The sequence below is a fragment of the Meleagris gallopavo genome, chromosome 5 (assembly GCF_905368555.1).
Source record: "Meleagris gallopavo chromosome 5, MGAL_WU_HG_1.1, whole genome shotgun sequence".
NCBI lineage: Eukaryota > Metazoa > Chordata > Aves > Galliformes > Phasianidae > Meleagris > Meleagris gallopavo.
In genome coordinates, this window is record NC_139408.1 from 11,663,500 (window position 1) to 11,684,856 (window position 21,357).

General features: G+C 43.9%; 2 protein-coding genes across 6 annotated transcripts in view; one reads left to right on the top strand and one right to left on the bottom strand.

The window, feature by feature from the left end:
• The window catches only part of TPH1 (tryptophan hydroxylase 1), a 267,702-nt gene that overhangs the window by 14,943 nt on the left and 231,402 nt on the right, over positions 1-21,357 (bottom strand). For all 3 annotated transcript variants that reach the window (XM_085224252.1, XM_085224250.1, XM_085224249.1), the window contains 6 exons: positions 13,497-13,575; positions 12,848-12,914; positions 3,275-3,457; positions 2,848-2,925; positions 2,054-2,138; positions 1,346-1,723 (listed from right to left, as the gene is read on the bottom strand). The gene's annotated coding sequence lies outside the window, so the exon portion shown is untranslated. The remainder of the gene's footprint in view (positions 1-1,345; positions 1,724-2,053; positions 2,139-2,847; positions 2,926-3,274; positions 3,458-12,847; positions 12,915-13,496; positions 13,576-21,357) is intronic.
• KCNC1 (potassium voltage-gated channel subfamily C member 1) overlaps positions 610-21,357 on the top strand; it is a 115,854-nt gene continuing 95,106 nt past the window's right edge. For 2 of the 3 annotated variants that reach the window (XM_085224253.1, XM_085224256.1), the window contains exon 1: positions 610-1,849. In XM_085224253.1, the coding sequence (XP_085080379.1) occupies positions 1,280-1,849 (570 nt within the window). In that variant the 5' untranslated portion in view covers positions 610-1,279. The remainder of the gene's footprint in view (positions 1,850-21,357) is intronic. The other variant, XM_085224254.1, reaches the window with a different exon arrangement.

Genomic DNA, 21,357 nt, shown 5'->3' on the forward strand with positions numbered 1-21,357 from the left:
CCCCTCCCTGTACCTCAGTCTTCCATGTTCAACCCCGGCGCTCAGCTGCTGCCTTGCTGCTCTTCCTGGAGGCTCTGCAGCTGAGGGTGGCTGCAGTACAGCACTGCTCACGTTCCTTAATTTCACCACGCTTAAGATTTCCGTGCTCTCTTTTCCCACAGTTCAGGCAGACAAAAAACATCCAGCTCCTCTGGCTTTCCTTCTGTCCCGCCAGCCTTATAACCAACCTGTTGCCATTCATGCAGGGGAAGCAGGCATTCAGGCCTCGCCGGTGCATCCTGCCACAGCTCCTGCAACCCTAACCCTCCGCACCCCAGCTGCTGCCATGCCCGTCTCCCTTCCCTGCACACTACACGGGACACGTACACCAGGGCAGACGGGGCGTTTTGCCGCTCTGTCCGAAGGAGAGCAGCGGAGATTCACCCCAGCGCCGCCGGAGCCACCACTCGTGCGGGCTCTGAGACGGGGGCAGGGGGGCACCGCTCCCGCTGGCGGGCAGCTCCGGACTCTCGCCGCGGGGGGGGGGCGGGCGCGGCGCCCTCGGGGCGCGGCCGGCATTAGGACCCGGCGCGCGGCGGCGGGCGGGAACGGCGCGCCTGCGCGAGCGGGCGGGCGGGCTGCACCGAGCCGCCGGAGAGCGGCGGCGGCAGCGGGAGGAGCGGCGGCAGCGTCGCGGGTCCCCGCCGCCCGCACCGGCCCCGAGCCCGGCCAGGCAGCGCGCTCGGCGAGGCGAGGAGCGCAGGAGGAGGAAGCGGCGGCGCGGCGCTGTCCGTTCAGCACCAGCGGGGCCCCTCCGCCCCCGCCAGGAGGGGCGGGCGCAGCCCCGCCGCCCCCGGCTGCCGCCGGCTCCGACCCCGCAGCCCCACGGCCGAGCGCCGGAGGGCACCGCCGCCGCTGCCGCGATTTTTCTTTTTTCCTTAGTATTTCTTTTTTTTCCCCTCCCTCCCTCCTGGGTGTCTTGGCCACATCCAACCGGCAGGGACCTCCCCCTCCGCCCCGTCCCCGCTCCCCAGCCTCCGCAGCTCCCGGAGCATGTCCCCGCCGCCCCTTCCCGCCCCACCGCCGCGGCCGCAGCCTCCGCGGCCCCCGCGCCCCTGACCGAGCCGACGGCGGCGCGGCCCCGGCAGCCCCCGGCCGCGGGCGCCGAGCGGGAGCGGGGCCCTGACCCAGAGCGGGGCTCGGCTTCGCAGCGCCTGCCGCCGAGCAGCCGTCCCCTCGCGGGCTCGCCGCCCTCCGTGCTCGCTTGGATGAGGCTGCGACATGCCTGATAAGAGACGAGATGGGCCAGGGCGACGAGAGCGACCGCATCGTGATCAACGTGGGAGGGACTAGGCACCAGACTTACCGCAGCACCCTGCGCACCCTGCCCGGCACGCGGCTGGCCTGGATCGCCGAGCCCGATGCCCACAGCCACTTCGACTATGACCCCCGCACGGATGAGTTTTTCTTTGACCGGCACCCGGGCGTCTTTGCCCACATCCTGAATTACTACCGTACTGGCAAGCTGCACTGCCCCGCCGACGTGTGCGGGCCCCTGTACGAGGAGGAGCTGGCCTTCTGGGGCATCGATGAGACCGACGTGGAGCCCTGCTGCTGGATGACCTACCGGCAGCACCGCGACGCCGAAGAGGCTCTGGACAGCTTTGGTGGGGCGCCCCTGGATAGCAGCGCCGAGGACGGAGACATAGATGGCACCGGAGACTCTGGCGATGGCGAAGAGGAGCTGGAGATGACAAAACGCCTCGCGCTCAGTGACTCCCCGGATGGCAGGTCTGGGGGCTTCTGGAGACGGTGGCAGCCCCGCATCTGGGCACTCTTTGAGGACCCCTACTCCTCCAGATATGCAAGGGTAAGCTATGCAACCAGCACCCTCACAAAACGCTTCCCCCCTCGCTCCCACTTCTGCCCAGTGGCACCGAGCTTAGTGCCACAGGCAGAGTAGAGCAGGTATCCCAACAACTGTGCACAGGGCCTGGGGATGCAGGCCACGGTCTCAGGAAAGTCCCATGTGTGGGGCCCAAGTGGACACCGTGGCATGAGCTCATGTACTCACGTGTGAGCTTCTGAGACCCTTGTTCTCCAACGGGCTCCTAGTAACACACAGCCTGGGGCAGGTCCCATTCATAGGCCAGACACTCCTGTGGGAGAAAGGAGATCTCCGTTACACCAGGTATTTCCCTCCATACACAGGTTTCCACTGTCAGCTATGCCCCAGCAGACAGGCATCTACTCCAGTCCTCTTAAGAGCTAACTGCTCTCTCTATACGAGATGGAAGAGAGATCATAGAAACAGGGAGCTTGGAGAGCTGCTTAGCTTGGACTGGAGAGGCTGTCTGTTCCCTTCTCTTTTCTCATACGTATCATGTTAAATATTTATGATCCTGCTTCTCCGAGAATGGATAATTCAGTTGCTCACTTATCTCCCCACTCTGTCGTTTCCCTTGAGGGAAATGCAAAGTATTAATCAGAGGAGAGGGTTCATTCATGGTGAAGGGACACTGTCTGAGAGGCTTCTCACCTGGCTACCAAAGGCCAACCTCTCCCTCCTGGTGCTGGCAGTTTTGGAAAGGGAATGCACACTGGTGTGATTCACCACATAGATGGCAATAAAGATGGCCCTGAATAGGCATCCAACTCCTCTAAGGAGTGCCTTGGTGCTTTTACATATGGGGATGGTGACATTGACTAGGGCCTGATTCTGCATGTGTAGTCAAAGGTAAAGAAAAGATTAAGTTCAGAGAACGAGAGCAGGATTAACCCCCAAGGCATCTGTCCTGGTAAGCAGGAGGGATAGGTGGAGGACAGTGCCTTCAGAAAGGACAGGTGTCACTTCTCTCCTAAACGTACCTTTATGGAGGTATAAAATTGCTGCTGGCCCTCCATGGTGATGGTTCGTGCTTCAGTGAGGGTGGATAAACATTGTTCCTGAGGAAGATCAAAGGAGTCAGCAGATTAAGGAGCAAACAGGATGGATGGAGGAAAGAAGTGGAAACACAGGGCACAGAGACAGGAAAGCTGGCTGGGCATGAATGGGGGGGCACAACTGCTGCTGGAGGCTGCTGGGCTGAGCAGAGATCTCCGTCAGGGAGCCGCCAGGTCTGCAGCCTGAATGAATGGGGAAAGCTGGAGCAGAGCCTGCACTTACATCTTGGTGCATTTCTAAACGTTCTTGTTTGCATACCCTTTGGAGGTTTCCTCCTTGAACAAAGAAGTGAATATTTTAAATGAATTCTTTTAAACAGCATGGAGGGTAAAGGAATAATGAAATATTTACCACAACATGAAAGGATGATGTTGTTGAATTGCAGCTTTCAAATCCCCGATTTCTGCCAAGGGAACATGGAAACAGAGAGGGAAGGCTGGAGGGCATCCTTCAAATGGCTTCATTAACTTCCTTTAATCAAGCCCAACATTAGCAGGCATTAATTTGAAGAGCAGATCTCTGGTGACCAGGAATCTGTTAGTAAATAGATCTCGGGTCAAAGCAGCATTCTTGTCCAAGATGTTGTGGTATGATCCAAAGGCTAAATGGGTAAAGCTGCTCCAATGAAAAGGCTACGGAGACTAAAACACCCTTTTTCTTGGAAGCATTCCAGTATTTTAGTTTGGAGGGCAAAATATATAACTGATAATGAGTCTTTCTTTGTGATCTACAGGCTGGAATCCTAGGAGGATATAAATACCATTTCCTAATTCACTGTGGGGATGGGGTATTTCCATTTAGAAACAGTCATTTTATAGGCAGATTTCTTTTTCAGTGGTTGCCATATCATTTATTCACAGTTATATATGCATACCCAGTAGAATTCAAGCCCTGATTTACCTTTAACTCGTTCCTTCCCTAAAGGATTAACTATAGAAAATACAAATTCTGAACTTAATGTATATACTGAATATTTCATAGGTTAAATATCATTCCTTAACTTGTATCTATGGAGACACAGGCTCTACGCATTAATATTTTGTATGAAGGAAGATGGCTTTCATCATCAACACATGCACACACTGTCCATTAAGAAGACATTAAAAGACACTTAACATTTTCTAATAAAAGCCATACGTTATGGTTATGGATGTAAAAAGAGATGGGAGTCTGATATATACTCCTGTAACCTAATGACAGACACTGCAAAAAGATCTCAAGCTCACAATAGCTAATTTACAGTAAAATAATTGATAGCATCATTAACAAGTGAATGGTATATTAAAGCAATCCCGAGTATAGTCAGGCAACAAATGGTGCTGCCTCTCTTATAATTGTGTACACTGCTTTTATTTGCTAACTGTATCCTAGCCTTGCAAAAATTTAGATTCACACCGCCATTCTGTCAAAAGTTTACATCACAAAATTTGTCATCCTAATTCATCTTAGACCTGTACTAATGATGATTACTATAAACATATATATTGGACACCAAACGGTACGTCTAAGTGACATCTTAATATAAGCACTGACTTACATAATCCTTACACTATTACACTTGGGCAAGTGCTAGTACTAGGATTGTGGTACATGAATGTTAAGTGAAACCCTGCAGAAAACAAGATTTCTCTGGACTATATGTGGCACATGAATGCAATGAACATTCAGGAACTGTCTGTGGAAGGCTCAGCATTTACTCAAACCTAGCCATTCCTGGAGGCCTGTGATGAACACTGTTTACAAATACAAGAACCTATGACTATCTTGCCTCATCAGCATCCATCTCATACTAAATATCTGATCTCATTGTAGATCTTGATGTAGGTGGCCAGGGGAGAAGGGAAGAGCACTTGTGTGCTGCAGGCAAAATCAGCTAACTGCACATTCTGTCTGTTCACAAACTTTAGCAAAGCTATGATGATCCCAGTTACTAGCAGTTTGTACTGGCTGGGTTTAATTATATTCATGTTTTCTAAATACTAATTTCTTAAATAATGTAGTTCTGTCTAAAAAGATCAAACGTAATAAAACTGCTGCGTGGGCTTTGAAATCTTACGAGAAGGTGGCTTGTTTCACATCACACCTTGCCTTAGACACCCATCTTAATAAAGTAAAGCGTAATGTGCCTCTCCATAACAGAAGGGCTCCATGTTTTAGGTAACAGAGGCCAAGGCAGGTACCTGGAGGTCAAAACAGAACAGCAGATAAGGTGGTGGAAAAGATCAGCTTTACAAAGATACCAAGTGCACATGCAGACAGGTGAGCATCCAGGTAGATTTTCAAAAGCATCTCCTCAGGCAGCCGAGTACTGCCTCACATTCCAGGCACCCAAACTGGTGAGCCATTTCTTCAAAGCTAAGTAGAAATCTTTTCACATCTTCAGGCAACTTTGTAAATTTATTTTCTGCAAGTAGATGCAAAGGGAAAACCCTGCTCGGAGCTGCACAGAAAGCTGCATAGACACTGGAGCAGAGTATCTGAGAGTTATGTTGTAATAGTTCCTGCCTCCTGCACTCATTAGACGTCACAGGCCGCTCTGCACACACACAGTGCATGGAAAATATTTTCCTAGCACCCTGTCTCCTTCATTTTTACATCTGGGCACGCTGCTCGTACACAAGCAAAGCTCCCACTGACTACAGAGGGAATCTGGCCAGCATGTATCTAACATCTCTGCCCCCTTCCTCCTCCTTCCCAGCAGGATAAGATGGTGCTGGTGTTCAGCACAGCTGCTAGGTTAGTCAGTGGTTGGGAATTTGGAGCTCTCAGCTGAGATTCCATGTCAGTGCTCACATTCAGATTGGACAGTTAAGCTTCATTAATGGATCCTAAAGAAAGCTTTGTAGTCCTTCCAAATAAACACTTTAACTGTTCTTAAATAAAAGCTGGTTGGGGTCCTATGGAAAGTCCTCAAAAGCTTGACTTGCCATTCTGGCATATGCTATATGGCTCTGATCTGGAAGAAGAGAGGCTTATGGCAAACATAACTCACTCTTCCTTCCTTTCTCCCTTTGCAAACCTGCTTTCCTCAGCGGGGGATTTTTGAGAGACAAATTTCTGACACAAGGAAGGAGGCAGTAAAAGGATAACAGGGAAGAGATGAGAAAAAGGTGGTCCCCAGGGACTTCTTCCAGCTTTCTTTCGAACGCTCTAGAGTGCTTCCACCTTGTTGAGATCATTTCTCTGTACAGAATACATCCTGTAGGTATGAGAAGGCCTGTGGGTCCCGGCTCCTGATAACTGTACTGTCTTGGTGCTGAGAGGCTATGGGGATATTCCTGCTCATCCCTTAACCTGGCCAAGCTCAGGAGAGCATCACTGCACAAGGAGAGCTTCTCCTGCTGCTGTCACACAGGACAGCCTAGGGATATTCCAGGGACAGGTGCCTCGGGTGGTCCCACTACATGTGAGCAGGTAGGGAGGATCCACCCCCACACCTCCCCTCCCCACAGGCACCCCTCTCCTGGGGGGGGTTTCTTCCAAGGGGCCCCAGTGGAGCTGCTGTCCCTTCCTGGGCCCTTCTGCAAAGCTCCCCTGCAGAGGCATGTCTAATCCTGCACTGAAGCGATTCTCACTGCACACTGACAATTAACCAGACAGCCTAATTTTAACTGCACGCTGCATTACAGCTCTGCAAAAATGAGAATCCTGCATAAAATGAAGTTTCCCCTGCGCTTGTAGTATAATGGAATTAGAGATAGACATCTATTAACCACCATTCTGTCATTCATTATTAACACAGCTCCTAAAATCCCATCTTGTTCCTATTTTCTCCCATCGAGGGGAAAGCTACTACAAATCCTTACATAACCCATGAGGAAGCCGGGTATTGGCTCCTCTGCATGCTGTCCAAAGCAGCCTCTGCCATCCCAGCTGGAAAGCATTGGCCACCTCCCAGGCTCTGTCCCTGCTGAGTTAGCCAAGGTGGGAACAAGCACACTCACAAATAACTCCTGTGAATTGTTCCTCTGGCTTCAAAAGTAATAAATTGTAAAGCCACCGCCAAGAAAAAAAAAACCTGATCGTGGCAGCTGTGCAGAATCATGACTTCATTGGTTCAAGTTGTTCAGAAACACACAGGAAGATGTGATGTCTGCCCACAAAGTCTTACAGTCTTTGAAGTCACAACCTCACAGGGAGATAAGAGGGATGATGTTATCCACCTGACAAATTTCTGGCTGCGTAGTGCATGCTTAGCAGTTCTAATTCATGGAAGAGTTGTTTTCTAATCCATTTGCCTATTTCCAATTTTATTTCTATTATTTTGAAACCTTAAAAAAGAACGGCATCTGTTGCCATTTTCATAATATTTTTTTAAGTCTTAATTATAATGTTTCTAGGTTACAAAATTTACTCAATTTAGCCAGGGCTAAGATTGCATGGGTCATACAATCATATGCATACACGAATATATGCCTTCCTATCACCACCACCTCCCACAGTGCTGAGTGGGACTTCCATATGAGGAAGGACTTCAGAACTAAACAATCCCAAAATACTTCTAGAAATGTAACCTTGGTGCCACTGAAATCAATGCACATTCAGCGACCGGTTTCAGGACGGTATTTGGTCTCTTCTGTCTTTAATCCATCCCTGTGTGTCTTCAGTTATTTTCCTTGCTCTTCTCCTGACATTTGCTATTTTGGTTTTGGTTAGGAATGAAAGGCGACAAAATACTGTATTCTGTGTTGGTGCATCACGAGTCAAAGGATAAAAAGATCTCTGGATCATTTATAATATTTCTATTTTAGAACTGCTCACAAAAATGTGATGCATTAGACTATACCTAGGAAAATTATTTTCCTAATTTGTTTTTCCTTATTTTGTATGGTCTAGCATTGAATGATACTCATCTTTTTGGCTTTTTTAAAATACATGACTGATCTGTGTATATTTATGGTACTACTTCAGTACAGTCTATACATACTGCCTTTCTTTTAACATAAGGAGAGATGGTAGCAAATCAGCAGAGAGGGAGCAGCCTTACTGTTGTTGAAATTCAGTGCCAGCATTACCAGCAGCTTCAAGGATAGAACTGCATTTTCCTGCAGTGTGGTTCAAGACAACAGATTAATTGCAGTGTACTGCCTTTTTAATAAATGCATTGCATATTTCCATTCCAGAGCACTGAGGTGTGATAGATGTTAGCAATTTATTAGGAATGTACATATTTAAATATGCATTTTCATAATCATTTAAAGTCCTGAGAATCTTTAGCACATTGCATCTAAACACTGAGCTCTGATATCGACAAAGCTCTTCATAATCTTAATGGCATTTTCACTGCAAAGGGCTATAGAATACATCCCCATTCAAGCCACATGACTTCAATTAATACTCAATAAAATCATATCCAAGTGCTTTATTTCATAATAAGAAGGGCAAGAGGGGTATTCAGATTGAAAAACTGAGTCCTAATTGATAATCAAGTAAGTAATCCTTTCTCATGCAAATACAGATGGCAAAGCTGAGTTTCCATTTTGCATAGGCTTGATTTAGTGAAATTTCAGTGCATTCTTGTGGAATCACACTAACAGAACAGCCATTTTGAGATCTTTGCAACTGTATTGCAATTAGCTTAGATGCTATACGCTGAATTTGATCTGAGGAAAGAACAGTATTAGAAGGCTGACTGGGTTTTCTCTGCTGAATGCTGCGTTATATAAATATGTGATTCACTCCAAATGGTACCCAGGAGGTACAGTGCTAGGATCGCATGAAATCAGCAATATCTCTCAAGCTATGGAGAACCACCCCCTCTCCCCAGAAGATCAACAAAGCGCTGTCATTTCTCAGATAATTTGTACATTTCTCTCCTGTGCTCAGGAAGGACCCAGATTTGGCTGTCTGTAGTCTTCGTCTCATAGCAATCCCTTACTCCAGGAATGTCCCCGTTTCCTTCAGGCTGAGCACGAGGCACTACCCAGCACGGGTAAAGGTGAAAGGGCCAGGTCCTAATTGATTTTTATTTCCTTCAGATATGAATTATAAGATATAATGGGGGCTCTAATAAATCATGCTATAAAAATGAAGAATAAATCTCAGTCCAAGGCTTTTTACAGCGATTGCTTATGATGTAAGACCCTTTAATGACAGTAAGTTAAAATTGCATTGTAATGGCTCTTTGTAAATGCAATAAATCTCTGCTTTCAGTGCACTGCGGACAGCCAGCAACGTGTGTGCTGCACATGATCTACCAGCACAAGCTGCTGGCACACACTTATGTAATTATGTTGATACTTCAGGAGCAGCTGCAAACCTCAGCACTGCTAGATTTACATTGAGAAAATGTTCAGTCAAGACCATCGTGGTGTCTTGACAACGCGAAACAGTTTAAAATATCCAACTGCCTTCTTATTTGAAAACCTGGGAAAGAATGCCGCTTTTAAAAAGCAGGGAGATGGATTGTTTGCTTTTAAATAACAAAAGGCAAAGCCTAGTCCTCCTGAGTCTTAGGATTTCCCAGAGACAAATATGAGCTAAGTCAGGCATTTTGGTCTGCACAACCAAACTGAATACATCTTCTTTACTCAGTTTCCTGTATCATCTACTCAGCATTCACACACAGACACGCACATGCCAAAACGTGCACAGAAATACACCAACAGAATAACAGCTCGTTCTTCTGCAGCAGGATCCTTAATCCTGTCCATCTTTGCCCTCTGAAGCATTACCTTTATTTCCCCAGTTAAATACAGAAAGATCTAGTCAGTTCAGGTTGCTTATTATTTCACATGCATCAGAAATTCAGCTGCAGATTTCACTTTGAAAAACTCATTCCATTAACCCTATTCTGTTTTTCACCTTGGATTCTTGCACTGTCTTCATTATGCCAGAGCAGTTGACAGGTATGGATGGTGGAGGCCAGTGCTGTGATTTGTCTGGTCACAAATTAAATGAAAAAATTCAGTCAGAACGTTCTGAATTTATAACAGACTTCAGGAAAACGTATAAGGAGAAATCTCTAAAAATGCCGAGCACCTACAACCTCCAGTGGAATGGAGGTCATGTCTACGGCAGAGAAGGACACGGATAAGGAGCTAAGAGACCTTCAGCCAAATCCAACCCCACTGCATGGGGACATGAACACAGCTACCACTGATGTTAATGGGATCCAGCCAGAGACCCTTGTCTCTGCCAAAACTTTTCAGGACAAGGCCAATTGTGAAATTGCCTCAACACTAAACGCAAAAGGACTCATCTTCGCAGCAGTCTTTGATCTCTACTCCAAAAACAAAACAACATATCGGCCACATTGTGCTGTTCCGCTTTCTTTTCTTAGCACGGATCTCCCCGTTGCTCGTAGTGTGGAGTTTTGCAAGAAACCTAGTGACAATACATCTTAGCACTTCTTGGCAATGTGTCCTGCATGCTGCAGAACTATTTTAACTCAAGTTCCTTCGGTAGAGCACTTGTCAGGACAAACCTAACAACCTAACTATACTACAACTCAACCATTACCAGATTGAGTCAATTGCTCTTGTTTTTGTTGTTGTTGTTGTCTGAGAGGAAAGGGAGGTAGCAGCTAACTTTTATCCAAATTTTGCTTAAGCAATGCTGAAATCACGCATTCAGCTGATAAGAGTTTAGTGTTCATCCGGCCAAGGAGTCCCAAAGGTGCTAGTGATTTTATTAAAAGACCTAAGGTAAATTTTAATCATGTATAGATCTCCTGAAATGTTAGTTATGTCTATGCAGCAGGAAATCAATACTGCAAAAGTGCATTTGCTGTTGCAGAAAAAAAAACCATCTTTTGGAGAACCTGCTTCACAAAGAAAAGCTCATTTTACTTTGTGTCAGCGTGACACAGATGGAAAGCAAATGTTTGAATTTCGGGAGCATTTCTATGGTGTCTTCAACTCCAAAGCACATATTTACCTTCACACATACATAATCGTCAGCTATCATAATGAAGATGATCACGGAACTGGAGCACCTCCCTATGAAGACAGGCTGAGGGAGCTGGGCTTGTTCAGCCTGGAGAAAAGACGGCTGTGGGGTGACCTCATTGCAGCCTTTCAGTACCTAAAGGGAGCCTACAAACAGGAGGGGAATCAACTCTTTGAAAGGGCTGATAACAGCAGGACAAGGGGAAATGGTTTTAAGTTGAGGGAGAGAAGATTTAGGTTGGATGTCAGGGGGAAGTTCTTTACAGAGAGAGTGGTGAGGTACTGGAACAGGCTGCCCAGAGAGGTTGTGGATGCCCCGTCCTTGGAGGTGTTCAAGTCTGGATTGGATGGGGCCCTGGGCAGCCTGGTCTGGTATTAAATGGGGAGGTTGGTGGCCCTGCATGTGGCAGGGGGGTTGGAGATTCATGATCCTTGAGGTCCCTTCCAACCCTGGCCATTCTGTGATTCTGTAATATTTCCTACCCAGCACACTGACTGTCTTCAAAAGATATCTGGGCTAGGACAACAGGGTAAACCTTTGTTCTGATAGGACATCTTCTGCATTCATGCTGAACTGCCCACACACTGCACTTTCAAGATCTCGTTTAAAACAGAAATTACACAGAGCTACATGGTGTGAGTTTATTAGAAAGCAAATTAAAAAAAAAAAACAACAACAGAGATTTGGACAGATGATTGAGATGATTGCAAGTAATTGAATTAATGCAGATTATCAAGAGAGCATTTGTTAGCAGTTCTAACTAAAGTCATTATGTATGTGCCCTGTGTACTTGTGCCTGTTAGTTCTGAAGAAACCACTGTGGGGTTTTGGCTAGCATTTACAGCACACCGGCTGTACGAGGGAAGGCTTCACTCATGTAGCTCAGTGGAGGAACATTTGCAGAGAGGCACAAACACACAAACAGCACTTGGTATTAGCTCATTAATCCACATCATTTGGATATGTCTCAGCCCTCCTCATTTTTACAATAGGAGAACTTTTCCTGGGTTACTTGCATTCTTTGGCTTCCCCTTACAATGCGTGCGTTGCAGTAACTAGCACAATAGGTTTCTAATTTCCATTGAGACCTCGAGATGCTATTGTATATGTGGAAGTGCTTTATACTATGCTTCGATAGTTTCCCAAACGAACCTGGACTAGTGGAGGAGAACACCTAAAGCTAGGATCCCTCTCAGGGTACAGTGTGCATATGAGATGTACCAACCAGTGCAGGGACAGTAGAGGTGAGCACCCTCATTCCTCCTGCATCGTGGGGACTTAGCACTTAGTTCCTGCATCCTTACTTCCAAAGCCAGACTGGTGAAAGGATGTAGCCATGTGAGTTCTAATTTACAATTCTCAAAGCACAAGCCCTGCAGACTTAATTTTTTCAGATGCACATTAAAACTTACCAGTTGTCTATAATACTGCTTCTGCATGTGCTCAGAATGACTTTAGTATTGCTAATAGCTACCTTCTATCCAAGTCTCATTAATGCTGACAATTTTTTGTCACTAACAAGCACAGTCCTTTAAATGTACTTGAGCATGCCAGCTACACACAGAATAGAAGCTGCTTTCAGAAATGTGCTGAAAACACCAGCGGATACTAGTTTGTGTGCAAGTTTCCCTTACACATAATCCAGAGGCTATGGAGGGTTTGGTGTCTTTTTTTTTTTTTTTTTTTTGCTAGGAATATGAAATTTAAAGTTCAGTAAATTTCTATAACTGCAGGATTTCATATTTTCATCTGTCTCTGCTCAAGAGACTTCCTGACTTAGAAAGCTGCATCATCCAGACAGTGAAATCGATAGCTTGTACAGCTTGAGGAATTCACAAAATAATATACTGGATATGTGGCAGAGCAGCATCTCCCAGTAAGACAGAACTAAGAAGCTGTCTCGTGATAATTCTGTGCTGACTTCAGCAAGGTTAACAGCAGATAACAGATACAGGCAGTAACGTTGCTAGAGACCGCTCAGCTTAAGTTTTGTAGTTCTTTATATTCAATTTCTCACTAGTTCAGAGTTAGTACCTGTTACGAAGTGACGAAATGCCATCAGGTGGCTCCAGAGTGAGCTTTAGGGTTCTCTGCACAGCCTCTATGGAGAAGGAAGGTACAAAATGTACAAAAAGTATCATCTCAATGGACATAGAAAGGACTGTTGTTACCCCTGAGCCAAGGCAGTTCTGCCACGCTGGAATGCGAGCTCCCAAGTGAGCGTAAGGACACACTGCATAATTTGTTCTGAACAGACCTATATTTCCCAAGGCTATCAGTCACCTTGCAGTCATGCCATGTAAATACAAGTATTCTCAAAATCTCTGAAGGCATTTTCATCAATATTTTAACATAAACATTTTTTGCATTTAAACTGATATTGATCTTTCACATTTTATTACTTTTGAATGTTTCAAAGTGCATTGAAGAAAAGCAATCTCAATTAAACTACTGCCAGGATAAGTTTAACTTGGAAAAGCACTGGAACCAATCTTTGCAAGGTTAGTGCCTTTTACAGCACATACGGTTTAGGTCTGGCATAAACAAATAACATGGAAATAAGTGATCAATAAGCATTCCTGCTATTACATTCACTGCCTTCAAGATATACACAAAACCTGTTCACAATCTTAGTGGAAACTATGAAAGGTAGATTGTTAAGTCTCTTCCTACTGTAATTTACCTTGTATAGGAGTCTTGGAAAGTGCTCTCATGAAGCAGAGGGAGTTCTTCAGTTTTGCTATACTTTATCAAATCTTCTGCTATAATAGAAACAATTGTGATAGAATTCAAAAGTGACAGATTTTCCAGTGACTGGAAAAACAAATCAGTGCTTCAGTGGCTTTGTTGTGCAATCAATAGAGCAAAACATTGGCACAATAAAACATCTTAAAAAATGATTTAATTAAAACAAGATATAGCAAAAGAATAAATGTAATCGTAAGAATTGTTCTACGTAACCACAGCACCAAAAAGAAGTATAAATAAGAAATGATGTTTTAATCCACAGCGTTTGGATTTAGGATTTAATTCAGTGAAACACCTTATTTTTATACCCCGATGAAGAAAATCAAAATAAGAAGAAAAGATTTTGAAATGTGAACATCGTTGAACACTTTAAAACCACCATGTTTATCCCATTTAATGTATGGCCATAAAGCCACATTGCAAAGTATTCTGTAAAGGAATCTGCCTGTCCCATTTCCCAGACCTAAGCAAAGACCTGCAGGGTAAAACTCCAAAGAACATTACAGTTTAGCTTCACTTATGTGCAATGGACTAAAAATGAATACTTAATATTTATATGAATCATTGTCAGTGTCAAATAAGATGAAGTTTTTAAAAATAGAACCAAATCAGGGAAAGAGATTTAAGACTCAGTGGGTAAATGCCACTTTATGTACAGTATTATTTATAGGCATTTTTCTAATCTGTTCTGTCATCTTGTCTCTTAGATTATTAGAAAGGGAGAAACTGGGAACTACGGCAAACGTAGATGCAAAAGGAACCTTGCTGAGAACAGTGGCACAAATATGAGCAAAAGCTGGAAAGTGTGGAGCTGTGCTTCTTGGTCTTTTATTGTCTGTGTGTACTACAAGAAAACCATTTCAGCCTATTTTGTATATATAATGCCCTGCATGAAGTAGTCTTCTGCACTTCTTTCATTCAAGTAGTATTTCTCAGTAGCTGTATGGTGGGAGCAGCACACACAGTTGTTCTTTGATTTTATGGCATTTCTTGCAAACATAAAGTTAACTAGCTCTTGACTTCAGTGGCAAAGTCCAGTTCAAACCATCGAAGATTTTAATCTTCTCTCTTTTTAGCAAGACAGTCCTAAACTTATTTTAGCAGGAAGATGTATGTGTTTACAGGTGTGAGAACTGTGCTCAATGTAAGCAGAGACATGAGGAACAGCAGCTCTTTTTTTAGCCACCACGATATCCTGTTTGTGTTCTTCATCCCAGGAGCCTAGGAGGTTTCTGCCAGCCTAGCAGGTGATTTCCACTTGCAGTGGCTGTGGGCATGTCACCAGTTCTCATAGCTGCAAAACTTCTAGTAGAAATTCCTTTTTCTGTGGCATCCCCAGCTCTTCATTTTGAAACTTGAGCAAAAGAACAAAAAACAAGATTTCTGCTTCGTGGCTGTGCACGATTTTGTCCAGATACAGCAGAAGTTTGGTGTAAAGGTTTCTCTAAAAGAGCTGCAATGTACGCGGATGGCACAAGGCTGAGAAAGATCTTCAGGAAAAAACTCAGATGATTTACAAGCAGAAACTACCTTCCCAAGCTGTACCAAGTTTAGTGGGAGACCAGAAGCTGTAAAAGCAATAAAGATTTGGATACGGATGGAAAATGAATCCTCTCATTTACCACCTTCGCTGCCTGTGAGGCGAGCTGTAATCAAGAACAAATTCCAGATGACACAAAGCCATCAAGCTGCAAAATCCCTGTTAGTGCTCACTACAAGTCCTTGCCACACTCCTCCTATTAAAATGCCCACAAGCCACAGAAACACTCTCAAGCCAAGCCACTAGCTCTAATGACAAACTCTACTAGTTAAAAGTAGTCACCACTGACTTGCAGCTTAGGGTATAATCCTCTTTTTTATAACTAACAAACAAAGAAAAAAGGATCTCTCTGTCTAATTTCCTTTGTGTTGTTATTTCTGAATTACATTCCACATGTTTTGCTTGCAGTCCTTTAGCCTGTTTGAGGTGTGCTTTTCTTATTTGTTTGTAAATCAGTTGAGAAAAAAACAGGCTTCGATGTAGATCAGGAAGATAAGGGCTCACTTGTGAACTTTCATCACACGATTCTCTGCCTGGGTTTGTGTTTTGTAGCTCTTTCAGGACACGAAACTGCTCTCCCTTTAGAGGGATCAACATCTTGTCCTTCTGGCTGTGCCCCTTTCACCCGGAGTCTGCAGCACCAATTATGTTTTTAGGCAATGTTTGTCACGGGGTAACTGACCAGCTGCACAGAGAGCACAGGCTTATGCAGGAGAAAGAGCACTCATCAGAGACATTCAGAGGACATTGTGTTGAAGCAGAAGTACAGAAAATAGCAGGTCCAGTGTAAGCAATAAGGAGGAAAATGTAGGAAACGGGACAAAGCTACAGCAAGACAGGAAGAGGCTTTAGAATTAGAAGAACAAATGTCTGTAAGGATGGGGACGACTTGCTCTTCAATGTCCACTGCAGAAGAACAGCGCTGGGACACTGGAAGGGGAAAGCAGGATGACAGATCACCTGCCTAGTGGCAGAGGAACAAGACAGTCAACAGCATGAAATCTCATACTGTGTTAACTAACAACAAATCCCCCCTTCTTTTTCAGCAAGGTGAGAATGACCTAATCAGAGTAATTCAAATGACAGCAATATGCCATTACATTCTGCATGTGCCACAAGCAAGAAAGCAGCCCTATAAAGAGGCCAGGAAGAAGGGAATTTGCAGTAATAGATTTTGTGGTCAAAAGAGCACATTTTGCTGTTGCAAACTTGCCAATGAATAAAAAAAGGGTTAGGCTCCACAGAGAAAAACCTCATGTATTATCACCAGTGCTTGTATGGGAGAAGTCTTTGCTATAAGGACATTTGAGGATTTTGGACAGTGTGTTCTGATACACTCATTTTTTACTGTGGCATGTGAAGGTCAAACATGTTGACAGCTGGCACAAGAGCTTGGCAGAAAGAAAAGAAAAAAAGAAAGTCAATTTCATCTCTTTAAGAGCTCTACCAGCAGAAGCGTCACCTTTCCAACCTGGCCAAAACAGCTTTTCCTCTTAGGAGTCCTGCACAAGTATTATGGCCACCACCACGCACACATGCACACATACTCACTCCTTTGCAGCTGTGATCCAACATCAAATGGGATTATGGGATTTCAGTAGGAAAACAAAACAAAACAAAAAACCCTGGCATAATAAGTATATAGGGTACTCGTGGATGTGAGAAGGAGCCATAAGATCTTGCCCTGTCAGACCAAAGGATGCAAATGTCAGTGTCAAACCCCATAAGTATTATTCCAGGGATGATTCTCATGGCACATTAAATCTAGGGACAGTTAGCAGCCCTTGGCCCTTAACCCACATTACTCAAAAAGAAGGCATGGAATAAACAGGCAGTCTTTAACTGAGGATATATGCTGTCTAATGAAAAGATGTGGCTTCTTATAAGTCTGTTCACCGGGGACTCCAATATGAATATGCTTAGTGACAAGTACAGCAATGGAAACAACAGGGAAGAGGCATGGTAGCATAGAGAAGCAGTACCATCTCACATAGGAGACATAGGAATGCCCCAAGTCTTGATCTGACTTCAGAAGTGACCTCTGACTACTCCCAGCTTCTTGAAAGTGATTTTTCAGCTATAATCATGATAATAGAACATTATTTATCTACCTTTTCTGGGTATCCTAATGTATGCACTGTAATTTGGAGGTAAAGTTTTATGAATTTTCAGATCATGTTTGCTTTAAGCAGGTGATGTAAGGACATCTTTCTTTTTGACAGCAGAAAGATCTTCTCAAAATAAAGTTCTTATCAAAATAAATCAGGCAGACTAGAAGGTAATCTTATCTTTGCTCTGTTCTGATTACTCAGCATTCCTCAATGAGATTGATGAAAAATGAGAAAGCAAAGCTTTAATGATTCAAGAAAGTAGAATTTAGGACAATTTAAGGCCATATCTACAAAACTTATGCCAACAGTTAAAAATTCAGAAGATTCTTTTTGCTCTGTCAGATGAAAAATTAATGCAGGATGCTCTTAGCAGATTACTGACGCTATTGACTACTAAATAATATTTAGGTAATGATAGAGTTTAAAAATAGAATACATATACCCCCAAGTTAATATTTTAAAACAAAGCATACAGAATTCAAGCTCTTGGTGAGTTATTCACACCTTACATTTTAACTGGCCTCAGCTTGTAGGAACTTCATAAAGCCAGAAAACAAAGTGAATTAACCTCTTACTTTCATAACCTTTGCAATCTGAGCAGAGATCTCAAACTGAAGGAGGAAGTGGCAATGGGATGAGCCCTTGACTTTCATCTTGCCCACTGCTGGAAAACACATCCTTCTCAGAACAGGCAAACTTAGTAAGAGCTGAGGGCTGCGTCTAAGCAAAGTGGGTCTCTCCCAAGAAGCCCAACACCCTACAGAATGAGATGTCAGAGCGGATGATGTGTACACTGAAGCCTGACATACGCTGATGCTTCCTCAGCAATCGCAAGAAGGCAAAAAGCACAGTGGGATCAGATACATTCTTCTCAGCTGGGGCGGCCTTATCGCTGGGAAAATCTTTAGTATTATGTGCCCTCTGACACAAAGGCAGCAGACAGATACTGAGGATAAACTAATAGCTTCCTGAGGAAACATTCAGCTGGAGGTGGCGGAGGTACTGCTACAGATCAAGATGAGAGGCAAAGCAGTCAGGAGGGACACAGAGGAATGACACTTGGACCTTTTCTGTCACTTGCAGTGTGCTGGAACAAGCAGTAACCTAGTTATTCCCCAGAAGACTCCAGGAGTGAAGCAGACAACACAAGAGTTGTACATCTCCTTTGGAGATACGCAGACCACAGAGGTGTTAGAGGTGCATGGGACCTCCTCCCAGTGATAGCCCAGTAAGTCTTGTTGTAGGCAAGCAGCAAATGCCTAGGGGTCTGATACTGCTCAGGGGACATTGTGTTCTTCAAAAGAAATGCATTGATTTAAAAGAGTTCATTCTAACTCACAATTTGATTTTTCATTATGAGATACAATGATGGTCTGTAAGTGCCTTTATCCTGGTTGTCTGATTCAAGGGATCTAAAATGGCAAATCTGACCTCCCTGTTTTTTATTTCCTAGATCTGTCTCTGAAGGTATCGGGAAATAACTTGTTTTCTAAATGGAAGAATGAGGGAAAGCAGCTGGAAGTTTAACAAAATAATAAACTTTCTTCTCCAGTGTTCAGTGATTAAAATTAATGGGAAGTTAATCAAAACTCAAGGTGAAACAAAAAAAAAAAACAAAAAAAAAACAACAACAAAAAAAGGTTAGAAAGAAATTGTATTAGAAATATGTTCCCCAGTCAATTGCTTGCTTTTCAGGCTTCAGCAATGTTATAATTTCAATACTTATGCAACCACCACAGAATTTTCTAGCTCTGAATTTTACTTTGAAGGCACCCATGAGCAGAAACTTCTCAACAAGCAGTTCCTTCATGTCTGAGCCTAAAAAAATCATTTTTCCTAAGAAAAAATTTAAAGGAATAAAATTCCTTTCAAGTCTCCTTCATATTTTCAGCCTCCTCAGATGCCACTGCTGCATTAGAGAAAAAAAATACCAGGCACCTTCCTTCCTGCTTACTGCAGATCAAGTCAAGGGCACTTTGATTCACACAGGAGACACTGCCTCATAGCACACAGCTCTTGCAGAAGGAAATCCACTGGGTGAATCAGTTTGTAGCAGACCTTGTAGTATGCCAGGTTAACAACATATGCATCCCTGTCCTAGCACAGACTGAAAAAAAATGGTATTTGCTGGAGCAACACAGCCACAAACATTTTAAACATATACACAAATGTCTGTATGTAACATTTATGACTTGGCAAATTAACTTGCACCTCAGGCACACATTTTGATGGTTAATTTTGAGCCCTAATGCAGCAGAGCAGTCTTCTATCTGGCTGGTGTCTATCCTTTTCAAAAGGCAAAGGAGTGCATAAATTATGTTTTAAAAGAGGCAGGCATTTTCTGCCCACGGTGTAGAGTCACCGTAGGTGGATTATTACCCAGGAATACCAACGAGGTAGGAAGTCTGAGATTTAACCCATTCTTTGTACCGTGTCTTTGCCTGCTTTTTTTTTTTTTTCCTGCTGACAGCCTGAAATTATCCATATGACAAGATTTTTCAGGTAGCACAGCAGCACCATAGCTACATTTCAGAGAGTCAGCAGGAGTTAATGCCCTAAAGCAAAGATTTTGTTCTGAAATAATACCAGGTAAGCCCTGCAGGAGCATCCAGTTGCCTCTGCTGATGTTGGCAACTATGAGGTTGTTAAAGTTTAGTCGTTAACGTTTTCTCCTCCAGACCCTGCACTGAAATTACTACTTATTAGCAGGACAAGAAGGACTCTGACCAGCAGGATTTTGAAGACAGCAGGTCAAAAGCAAGAATACTAAATCCATGAGAATCTCTCAGTGCTTAGTTTGAAAGAACACTGCTCTAAAATCTAGTGATTCTTCTCACTGAGAATGTGAGACAAGACTGAGTATCTTCCAGGCAAACTGGCATCTTCCATGCTACCTTGGGCTTACCTGAATACTCTTTTTTCTCTAGAAAATAAACAAGCATCTCATTAGATTCAGCTAGTGCCACAAAGGTGCAGGCTGGGACATAGGCCTGCCCAGTCCTCTCCCATCACAGCGAGGATGCAGAGAGCTGCTGGCCGGCTTGATCTCCATGAGAAAGACCAACGCAGACTCATCTTATGAAAGGAGAGAGGAAAGGTATTTTTCTCTCGCAATGAAAGTAATAGCTACACCATGTTAGTCCACAGATTTAGTCATGCTTGAGGACACCACTGGGGGAGAACCATCCTCCCCCGAGGGGAGCTCAGGAACATTTCACCTGTGGGTGGCAGCAGCACAGCAGCTGCCCTTGCCACCTTCCTTGCCCTCTTTGGTTTTAAGCTCTCACCAACAGGCTGAAATTCTCATTTTTCACTCTGAACCTCAGGGGACACTTGGCAGAGTTTCAATCACAGTCAGAGATTTCCTACTTAATAAAAAAGGATGCTAAATAGCACCAGACCACCTTTCCTTCCTTCAGCAGCCTGCACACGGGACTGCTTGAGGGACCCGTTTTAAATCCCCTGTGAAATTTTTCCTTCGTATCCCAGTTTCTGCTTGCAGTGTTTATAGAACACAAAGTTATTTCAATTAACCTGCTGAAATCAGCCATCATGTATGGAACATTAGAGTCAGGCTCCTTGCTAAAGTGAAATTTGGGCAATGGCTTTCTGACCACAGTAAGCTCCTCAGATCACCTCTTCTCCTGAAGTTGTATTTTGTTCAATAATTCACCCTATCACCCTGTATGTGCTGGTATAGCTGAGCCGAAATTCTCATCTGTCATCTTGTCAGGGCTGAAGTTTCTACTTTGCAACTATTTCCACTCAAGGTAGAGAGAATACATAGCACAGCTTCTATCATTTTATTGCCCTGAATGTTATTTAATCTTTGTTTACTGGAACAGCCAGAGGCACTGGTAAAGAACAAGGTCAAGCTATGCTTGCTCACTGAACCGAGAAGACTGAGATTTTTTTCAATGGTAATTAATATAAGCAAAAGAACCTTAATTTATATTCATCTGTATACATGCAAGCACGCATACCTGTATATATTTATGCGTGTGTGTGTATATTTAAACTGAGAAACACTTTTTTTTAAAACCTACAAATATGGCATTATTCTGCACTAACAACACATTAGATGGAGACTAGAAAAGATGTATTTCTACAGAAAATAGATCTTCTAGAATTAACCTCTTGGAGCT